This window comes from Anguilla rostrata, chromosome 19 (assembly GCF_018555375.3).
Source record: "Anguilla rostrata isolate EN2019 chromosome 19, ASM1855537v3, whole genome shotgun sequence".
Classification (NCBI taxonomy): Eukaryota; Metazoa; Chordata; class Actinopteri; order Anguilliformes; family Anguillidae; genus Anguilla; species Anguilla rostrata.
In genome coordinates, this window is record NC_057951.1 from 4,349,997 (window position 1) to 4,360,519 (window position 10,523).

General features: G+C 46.5%; 1 protein-coding gene across 3 annotated transcripts; it reads right to left on the reverse strand.

The window, feature by feature from the left end:
* Window positions 1-334: 334 nt before the first annotated feature.
* pwp1 (PWP1 homolog, endonuclein) lies at window positions 335-7,005 on the reverse strand. Of its 3 annotated transcripts, none has more exons than XM_064318604.1 (16): window positions 6,811-7,005; window positions 6,508-6,566; window positions 5,989-6,146; window positions 5,542-5,627; window positions 5,232-5,328; window positions 4,436-4,546; window positions 3,909-4,039; window positions 3,480-3,550; window positions 3,205-3,301; window positions 3,027-3,088; window positions 2,361-2,472; window positions 2,184-2,274; window positions 1,966-2,087; window positions 1,328-1,433; window positions 1,030-1,205; window positions 335-998 (listed from the first exon to the last, which is right to left on the reverse strand). In XM_064318604.1, the coding sequence occupies exons 1-15, from the start codon at window positions 6,874-6,876 to the stop codon at window positions 1,105-1,107; spliced, it is 1,470 nt and encodes a 489-aa protein (XP_064174674.1). In that variant the 5' UTR covers window positions 6,877-7,005; the 3' UTR covers window positions 335-998; window positions 1,030-1,104. The 3 variants fall into 3 exon arrangements, with proteins under 3 accessions (XP_064174674.1, XP_064174675.1, XP_064174676.1); XM_064318605.1 differs by having other exon boundaries at window positions 335-955; window positions 1,017-1,205; XM_064318606.1 differs by having other exon boundaries at window positions 335-867; window positions 1,014-1,205.
* Between the last annotated feature and the right edge of the window lie 3,518 nt (window positions 7,006-10,523).

Consider the following 10,523-nt stretch of genomic DNA (forward strand, 5'->3'; position numbering starts at 1 on the left):
ACAAGCCACCCTGCTGCCGCAGAGCGGAGTGGTCGAGCAGGCACATAGAACCGAGTCATGTCCTGCAAGTAGATGGGGGCTGTCCTGTTGGCAGCAGTGTAGGCAAGGGTCAGGGCTTACACTTTAAAGGGTTAATTACATACTTTTCTTATTAAAAGGATATGGGGTTAGGGTTGACCGTGGGGTCAGCAACATTTGCAATGGCTCTGACAATTTAATCGTTCAGAAATGCTGATTTTGACAATTTCGATTTTCGATGTTATTTAATGCACCCCAGACTCACACCATACCATTATAGTTACATTAATAAAAAAATTCAGGAGGACAAGTGGGAAAAAATTATTTGCCATTTAATCAGGAGGATTTACACATTTGGCTCGAGAATCTTCTTTCTCCTACAAGAATATAAATATTTAGCAGAGCATGTATAAAGCAAATTGACAGTTTCTGCTCTTTTCTTGAATTCTGGCACTCCCGTTTCGTCAAAAATAATAAATGTTTCTTCTGAGAGGAAGTGAAGTTATATCACACAGGAATGACATGATCCTTAAAAAGGATATCTGCAAGTTTGGAAAGGTAGTTCAACTAATAAATGTGTAGGACTGCACTTTTATTAGCTGAACCAACGTGAGACCAAACTGTCCAACGCCTCGCTTTACATCGGACATGCATCGGGCTCTAGCAACATAACGCCCGAAGTGAGAGGCTCCTCAACAGACAGGGGGCCGGTAGGACTGTTCATTTGAAAAGGGGGGGTGGTTAGGACTGTTCCATTTGAAGGGGGGGTGGTTAGGACTGTTCCATTTGAAGGAGGGGTGGTTAGGACTGTTCCATTTGAAGGTGTGGTTAGGACTGTTCCATTTGAAGGTAGGGGTGGTTAGGACTGTTCCATTTGAAGGTGTGGTTAGGACTGTTCCATTTGAAGGGGGGGTGGTTAGGACTGTTCCATTTGAAGGTGTGGTGGTTAGGACTGTTCCATTTGAAGGGGGGGGTTGGGACTGTTCCATTTGAAGGAGGGGTGGTTAGGACCGTTCCATTTGAAGGGGGCGTGAGGACTGTTCCATTGGAAGGGGGGGTGGTTTAGGACTGTTCCATTTGAATGCACTAGGACAGTTCCATCTCAGCTGCTGTGCTGCTGCTGCTGCCTCCTGCTCCCGCTTCTGTGTTCACCACCAGCCGCTCCCGAGTCCCAAATGTAGAGGAAACTGAGCAGGAAACAGTATGTCAGAACGCACGCACGCACATATACGTAAACACGCACTCGCACACTTACACATACTGTTCGCACACTACACGCAGGGCCACTTCATCAATGCCAGTTCGTTACCTGCTGCCACATCGCTGATGTCCCAGACACGGAGTCCATCTTTCTGGCCTCCAAAAGTGTACACAAAGGGCAGGTCAGGACAGCAGGACGTACAGAACAGCACCCCCTGTTGGACACAAAGCGTTACGACTCATCTGAGCACGTTTGCAGTACGCACAGTGATGCAGCACTGAACCTTCTGACTCACCGCTGCCAGGCTGAGTTGAGGGGTTTGAAGCACAGAGTTACTGTACTGCAACAGTCTCATTTCCCAGCTGTACATTAGCAGTAATGGGGTAGGAGATAAGGTACTGTGCCATCTCTGTGTCCTGGTTGAGGGTTAGGGGTTAGGGTTTAGGGTTTAGGGGACAGGACCATCTTCATGACCCTGTTGGGGGTATGGGTTAGGCATTTAGTCCCAGTGGACTGTACCATCTTCATGACCCTGTTGGGGGTAAGGGTTAGGCATTTAGTCCTAGTGGACTGTACCATCTTCATGACCCTGTTGGGGGTAAGGGTTAGGCATTTAGTCCTAGTTGACTGTACCATCTTCATGACCCTGTTGTGAGTGAGGGATGAGGGTTAGGCCCTAGTGGACCATACCATCTTCATGACCCAGTTTGGGGTAAGGGTTCGGGGTAGAGGCTAGTGGACCATACCATCTTCATGTCCCGGGTGTGGATAAGGCTAGGCTTGTTCCCCAGGATGTCCCAGATCTTCACGTGCTTGTCTGCAGAGGCGGTGACCAGGCAGCCCCTCACCTGGCTGCTCAGGTCTAGACCTGTGGGAGGGGGAGGGGCAGAGGCAGAGTGAGGTCAGGCTCAGCCAATAAAAAACCCACAGCTGCATTCAGACAGCCAATCAGGCGCTTCCCTACCCGACACCTCTCCATCGTGAGCTCTGAGGGTGAAGACCGGCTTGTCGGAGCGGGCATCCAGACAGTACACGAAACCGTCCTCCGTGCTCGCCTGCAAGGCACACCAATCAGGGTTAGCAGACACTGGTCATGTGGGGGGACTCAGCCAATCGCGCGCGCTCGTGGGCAGGGGCGTACCAGGAAGTTGCAGGGCGAGAAGTGGTCCCAGGTGACGCGCTCCACCTGTCCGCTGAACCTCCAGGTCCGGTGGCCGTCCTCCGGACTCCGGCAGTCGTACAGGACGGCAGACCTGGGCGGAGGCGGAGCGAGAGATTACTGCACACACACACACACACAGGCGATATAGCTCAGGAGGTAAGACCGATTGTCTGGCAGTCGGAGAGTTGCCGGTTCAAACCTCGCCCTGGGCATGTCGAAGTGTCCTTGAGCAAGACACCTAACCCCTAACCTCTAACTGCTCTGGTGAATGAGAGGCATCAATTGTAAAGCGCTTTGGATAAAAGCGCTATATAAATGCAGTTCATTTATATATAAATGCAGTCCATTTACCCACACACACACAGACATGTGTACAGTCTCACGTACACACACACTGCTACACCTACCACGTGCACAAACACACAGGCACACACACGCACACACCTACTCTACATACCTCCTGGAAAAAACACAGTTTTGTTGCAGACGACATGTTGTTCCAACGTAGCGAGGGCAGCAGCTCCCAACAATGGACTTCACAATTGAATATTCAAACACGCTCAACACTTCATTGTCACGAACTGACACGTTTCCTCATCTAGCCTTTGTTTTTAAAAGTTCTATCGCGGTTTGGCAGACACTCACTTATCGTACGACCCTGAGATGAGCGTCTGTGCCTCGAAGGGGTGGAACTTCAGCGTCTGCACCTGGAAGAGCGTTTGCGCGACAGTCAGGCGCTGCGGTCACGCTGGGGGGGGGGGGGGTACCCGTGCGCAAGGAAAGGGGGTGCTTTAGGAGGGCGCGCGCGATTTGGGCTTGATACCTTGTCGGTGTGCCGTGTCAGCGTGGAGGCGGGCTTGCCCTGCACGAGGTCCCACAGTATCACCGTGTTGTCCGCAGACCCGCTGGCCAGCACGTTCCTGGTCGAGAGAGAGAGAGAGAGAGAGCGACAGCGCTGTCCGTCAAACCCGGGACCGCCTCGATGGATGTCGTCAGCCAATCGACTGCCGTTTTACGGCTGCGTTTGCCCTCAAGCCTTGGAGTGCTCATGCTCAGGCTGCGTATGCAGTTTGAAGTTGACAGATGTTAGCGACTCACCGGATCAGCTTGTTCCAGGACAAGTCTAAAACTGCGTCGGAGTGGCCCTCCACTGGCTCTGCTGCAGCCGCCTGCAAGAGATCAGTGCGCTGGTGTCAATTGGCAGAACAGGGATCAGTGTGTTGGTGTAAACTGGGTAAAAAGGATCAGTGTGTTGGTGTAAATTGGCATAAAAAGGATCAGTGTGTTGGTGTAAACTGGCATAAAAGGGATCAGTGCGTTTGTGTAAATGACAGGAAAGGGATCAGTGTGCTGGTGTAAATTGGCAGAACAGGGATCGGTGCGTTGGTGTAAACTGGCATAAAAAGGATCAGTGTGTTGGTGTAAATTGGCATAAAAAGGATCAGTGTGTTGGTGTAAATGAGCAGAATAGGGATCAGTGTGTTGGTGTAAATTGTCAGAACAGGGGTCAGCGGGTTGGCATATCACCTTCTTGCCTTTCTTCTTCTTCTTCTTCGGTTTGTTGCTGCCGAGGGAGAAGACGGGCTCCAAGCAGTCCACCACGTCCAGGTCCCACACGTCAATCTTTGGGGTCATGTTGCCGACGGCAGCATAATTCCCTGTGAAAACGGTGCCCTGCAAATTAGTACTGCGGGATAACCAGTATTAGTGTATATTAACCACAAAGGTGTAAGAGCACAAATAGGCAATTAGAATGTTCTAAACTGAACATTCTACTGCTGATGTCATAATCACTAATGGTAACTGAAGGCAGTGGAGTTCTAGAACTCAAAATTTTGAAAAAAACACTAACAAGGGTTAAACAACCAAATGTCCCTTTAATGTCAGATTAAAAACCTACTTGAAAAACACTTGGCTCAGCAGACGAACGCTGAAGATTATGTGTTCCAAGTCTTTCGTAAACTGCACAATAAGCTGTTTAGAATATGAGAGGGGGACTGCAGTTGAGCACCACATCTCCACTGAACCTCCTCGATCCGTCCCCGCGACAGTACCTTGCCTTTCCTCGGGGTTGGGGTCGAAGTTCAGCCACTCCACGCACAGAGGGTAGGCGGGGAGGAGGATGTCGTGGTGCACGTAGAGGGAGTCCTCCTCCGCGTTGTACACTGTGGGGATCGGACACGCAGTCATGAGCAGTCATCGCACAGGCTCACGCCAACCCAGGAAACAGAGCTCTTTACCGCTATTCAGATTCCTCAAAACGTGACCGCGCGACACCGACGCAGGGCGCTACGCTAACGTGTTCTCCAAGGAGCACACGTACGCTTCAGTTGATAAATGTAGGAGTACGCTAATGCATACATTACATTACATTACAGGCATTTAGCAGACGCTCTTATCCAGAGCGACTTACACAACTTTTTTACATAGCATTTTTACATTGTATCCATTTATACAGCTGGATATATACTGAAGCAATGCAGGTTAAGTACCTTGCTCAAGGGTACAACGGCAGTGTCCTTACCCGGGAATCGAACCTGCGACCTTTCGGTTACGAGCGCAGTTCCTTACCCACTGCGCCACACTCCGTCCTGTTTGTACACGAGCTCCAAAAATGATTTTTCCAGTTAGCGAACATCAGTTATCAGCAGTAAGCGCTCCTAATGTGGGAGCGCCGTAAAGCCTTTGTGCCGGCGCGGAAAGGTCGGCTGGTTGCTATTAGCACGGACTTAAGAGCGGAGGATTTTCACACTGGCGCCAGAAGGCTGAAGTTCTGGCTTTGGCAGTCCCGGCTTTGGCGTTTCCGGTGGGGGTCTTTTTTTTTTTGGGGGCGCCGGGAGAGGAACTTGCCGTGTATCTCCAGGTTACAGCAGTCCTTCTCTGCCCTGCCTGAGACTATGAGGTTGTCGTTCGGTTTGATCTGGAAGTCCTCCCGTTCGTACTGGTCCTACGTTGATGAAAAAAAAAAAACAAAAAGCAACAATCAGCTTCACAACGTCCGATGAAATGATCACAGATTAATAAGAGAAGGAGCAAAGCTGTTGATTGTGACTACAGGGGTATTGTGATATAGGTTCATGCCATGCCCTTAATGGTGATGTAGGGTTAGGGGGGTTAAGGGAGAGGTTTAGGGGTTAAAGGTCATAGTGGGGGCACTCACCGTGTCCTTAATGGTGATGTAGGGGTCCTCCTCATTGGTGCAGTAGACGGTGAGCCCCGCCAGACTGTCCCCCAAGTTTGCCGTGACTAGAACGATGAACCAGGCAAGTAAAATAATCTTTCCGCAATACGGCAGCGTAGGACACAGCAACTGTGACAACAAATCTGCCCGCTCTTGAGTGTAAGTGCACCTTTCCACTTCTGACACAAATGATAATCTATACATCAATAACATTTCCCGCAATGAACACTAAATTACTCGCCCAATGGTTGCATCTGCCTAGTTTCTGAAGTGTAAATATTTTTGCGGGTTAAACCATTATAGACAGCACAGAATTGACTCAGTTGGCGTGTGCATACACGCACAAATGCATGAGATCGCTTTTTGGATATTGCATAGGGAAGACACGCAGCCTTCATACGACAGGTGTGGCTCCTCTTGTCCCACCTGTGTCCTCCTCGTCGTACTTGTCCAGCTGGTACTCCGCCAGCTCGTCCCCCTCCCCGTTCTCGTCCTTCGCCGGAGCCTCCGCCTCCTCGCTCATCTCAGGACCGCCGCCCGTCCCCTCGTCGCCTTCGTCACCGTCGTCGCCATCGCCCTGCTCTCTGCCAGTCCACACGCACAGTCACAAATGCTTCAGTCACAAAAACCTTTCGCAGATACAATCTGAACTTCAGCATCGCAGCCTGCATACCCTAGATCACCACAGAGTTGAGGTCTAAATGCTAATCGTGCCACACCTGACCTTATTTATAACTGTGAGCACATTCTCCGCAGAGAATAATCTACTCGGACGTAGCTCGCTGTGCTTGCACTTTATAGCTACTTAAAGTGCAAAACAAACCAATTACAACATAGCTGGGCGTTACAATATATTTTAATGGCTGTTGATTAACATATGTTTTGCGAATTACATTATTTCTAGATGGCTTTCTATGGAATAAGCTGCACAACTGGAGAACTTACCCTAGTTGTTCCTTAGCTTCAGAGATAATGCGCTGCAGCTCTTCTTGGCTCAACTCCACCTAAAAAAATGATTTAGCCATATTAGCTAAAAGGTTGACAGGCGGATTTCAACTGATTGCCAAACTGGTTAAGCTTGCTCTCGTAATTGTGTGTTCTGGCTCCCATTATATGTCATTAAAATTCTTCTTGTTTCATTTTAAGCAGTTAGAAGGCAAGTATTTAACATGGAAGCACTAATGACAGCTAGTCGGCTAGGCAGACAAGTTAGATTGTGCTATTTAAACGACCGCGAATACTGCCAACCTTCTCTGGCGTTTCCTTAGAAACTCCGCGCTTTACCCATCCAACACACGTTATTTGAGAACTCATGGTTGCAAAACAAATGAACAACCAGATTTAATAACGAGTGTGCCTAAGTTCACATCAAAGATGCCAGTCGCTGTACACAACACGTGTAGTTTTCTGGGTCCTCTTTCTCCGGCGCGCAGGTTGACGTCACAAAACAAACGTCCAATGCTCTGCCTGACTAAATTTGAAAAAATTATTTTTATTTTTATTAATTATTACAATTCTTTTAACAATACAATAATACAAACGATCAAACAAAAAAACAATTCGATTTAAACAAATATATAAGTAAACATACATATAAGGAAATAAAAAGACATTTACAAAATGAAATCAAGATTTGGTGATGTCATTAAGTGTTGTAAACAGGCTCCTCTCGTTTTACTTGTTCTGTTATCTTCATGCTTGCTCATGCGAGCACCATTGTTGAATTCAGTTGAACGACTCATAGGTGATAACATGGCTCGATGAAAGATAGGCAGCAATAAAATAATAATAAAATATAATGTCTATGATTATGAACATGCAATTATGAGTTTGTAGTGTAATTGCCGGTTCCTCTTGTTTGTATGCCTCCTTCCTGTGGTCACTGGGCGTGTTCTAGTCATGTAATTAGGGCCTGCAGGAATTTCTGCCTCGTTTATTAATCTGTGGTTCCCCCGCCCAGCTATGCCAAGCCTATTATTCAGCAGGCATCCCATTGCACAACATTAATCATCTCAATTAATCATATTGTCAACGTCAAGTGAAGCAAACAGTGCAGTGTGAATCGCAAAGCGCTGGGGCAGTGAACTCAGCTTTATTTGTACTCTGTAGTCAAGCGCTTTGGTGATTTTCTGATCAAAAGAACAATTTGAGAGGCAATCGCAGAACGTATCTTTTCTTTATTTCCAGGTGTTTTTCACACCACACCAAGTCGTGAAACACGACTGTTTGTGCGACAAACTAACATCACTGCCTTGTATATGCGTGACATTATTATTGTAGCACTATTGAACATATAAAAATACACATTTATCAAAAAAGATGACAATTAAGACAAGTATGCATACAAAAAATACATCAATTGACCACGCGTTTTACATACAGTTGTTATTCTGCATGAAGAGAAGCATTGTTATACTGTTGTGGTTAATACAAGCTGGGCTTCATAAGTAAAACACACGTTAAGTATATGAGAAGCACTTTGTAAAACAGTGTCATTATAGTCATGCTAATATAAAGTACACATAATTATTATTATTTATTTATTTATTTATTTTTTAGTGGCACTTGCACTTCGAGTGATTATGGTCCCTGGCTGAAATCTGGCTTAAATTGGTCCCTAATGAGACAATCAAAACATTATCTATAAGAACAGATAACTCAACGATGATATCGATGATATCAATGATGACACTGCACGCTTTAAAAGATGTGTGTGTGTGTGTGTGTGAGGGTGTGTGGCGGGGGGGGGTTAGGGTTAGGGAACATTATCGTCTTCAGTATTACAGTCAATGTTTCACATGACGCAAACGTCCATCACCCGTGCTGCTGTGGCAACGAACTGATTCTAATGGCTCCAAAGCGTGGCAGAGCGGTTGGCCGGCGGTCTGGCACCTTATACCGCAAACCATGACTCTACGGCGAACCTATTAAATGAGGTTGTTTAGAGACCACGTAGGTCATCACAGTTCACTCAAGTCTCGCTACGATGCTCCCAGTAGTGCAACTTCATTGCCCTGCCGTCTTCATTGACAAGCAGAGGGACAGAGGCACTTACGTACAGTTAAAATGGCTGACATCGCGGTTCACGTTAAAAAGCTTCTTTGACAAAAGGGAAAAGTACAATTGCACTTGAATTAATTTCCTGATTCATTTCTTTAATGCGGTTCCCAGGACCAGTGGTGCCGGTTCTTTCGCCTTTATACCACAGACTTGCAAGCGGTCTCCGGTCACTCTCTATTGGACGGCAGCAGGGGTTGCCAGGACTGGGTGCTCAGTAACATCGATTACGTTAGGCAAAAATATTGCATCGTTGGCAAAAAGCTAGCCGTATTTTCTTTACTTTTGACACTTCTCATTTTTTCACATTTTGTCTGCGGTAAAATGCTTACAGACCGCCTCTGAAGCTATGCAAGAAAACTCGTTCCTTTGCTTGCGCCGTTTGCAATAGCTGCCTGCATCTTTTTTAAAATGTAATCTTTCCAGTTGCTTCCACATTATTGTCTGTGTTGCCATCATAAACAACAATCATAAAATTCTGCTTATGAGGAAGTTCACAATACAGTCAAGTTTTCTAGTATGACATCCTAATGTCCATGCCAGAGGTTACAGACTGGTACAGCCCTGTTTCTGAAATCACAGTCCTTGAGGGTCGAGAACTGCTGGATTTCCAATCTCCCTTCACCTGGGAGTCAGGTGTGAAGACAGTCTGGCCAATAAGGTAATTGCTCAGCTAATTGCCGGACAGGCCAGGATTCAGATCTGAGGGGCGGAGTTGAGTGTCGATGTGGTAGACGTAGCTGAACCAAGGGCTCTGGAGTGGCAAAGTGGATGAGGTTCCGGTAGAGTGCAGTTCGGACCAGGTCCTGGCCTTGCCCAATCAGCAGCAGCGTGGCCTGGCGGGTTAACGCCTGCCTCGTTGCTCATTGGTGCCTTCCCTAGTCAGTCAGTAGCTCGTTAGCGACTCATCTGGTCAGAGTCTGTCAGCACCAGCTGCGAGGTCCTCCAGCAGCTGAAGAAGTAGCTGAAGAAGCTCCACTGGTCACTTGCATAATATGCAAATGTTAACACCTGTTTTGTCTCATCATTACAAGGCAATATTTTCATAGCGTGATAAATGATTTTTAGTATCCTAAATGTTATACATGACTATTTGGATAGTGGTTATAAAATTAGAGGACTTAATAAAAAGCGCACATAAGACCTAAACTAATATAGCAGTGCTGTGTTATAAGGCGTACATAGCACCTTCATGAGTATGACATGTACTACTTTATAATGCATTCATAACAATGATAAAATACTTCAACATATTGTGATATGTATGGAAGGTAAACTTAGTAAGCTCATTGTAATCGTAGCTTCAGCTCAATTTGGAGAGATGGCTCACTTTGCAGCAAGGTTTTTTTTTTTTTGCATGTAACAGTTAAATGGAAAAAGACCTCTTCCAACTGCAGACAACTAATATACATAAATACAATATTTACAAGATAACAGGATGCATAAAGCCAGCAAAGCTAATTCTGACAGGAAATTCTCTGATTCCTTCTTATATGAATGTTCAGAATACGATGGCGCTTATCGACGTCTGCTGCCAAGGCCACGCATTTCAGTGCTTTAATTTGAGGGAGATTCATGTCAGTTGAAAGAGAGGGAGGGCAAGGGAGAGAAAGAAAGAGAGGGAGAGAGAAAGAGAGGCTGCTTGCAGATCGGCCAGAGAATCTCATCTGCGATGGGAAGATGTGGGAACTATGAGTGCAAAACATGGTGTGGAGTTTTAAAGGCTACTGGAAACGCGTTCAGACAAAAAGATTAGCGCTGAAATTCAGTATTTCAAAAAAAGAGTGCCGAAATTCAGTAGTCAAAATGGCTAAAATGAACTGTTGAGCGGGAAAATGCAAAAGCATGTCGCAATCCTATCCCCTTGTGATTAAAAGCCTAGCTGAATTTAAAGGGTTAGTAAC

Coding starts and splice junctions, on each gene's coding strand:
- pwp1 (XM_064318604.1), bottom strand. CDS start 6,876: ATGAGTTCTCAAATAACGTGTGTTGGATGGGTAAAGCGCGGAGTTTCT. Junction 3,551..3,908: donor AGAAGAAGAAAGGCAAGAAG/GTGATATGCCAA, acceptor GATCTCTTGCAG/GCGGCTGCAGCAGAGCCAGT. Junction 2,275..2,360: donor TCTCGCCCTGCAACTTCCTG/GTACGCCCCTGC, acceptor TGTGCCTTGCAG/GCGAGCACGGAGGACGGTTT.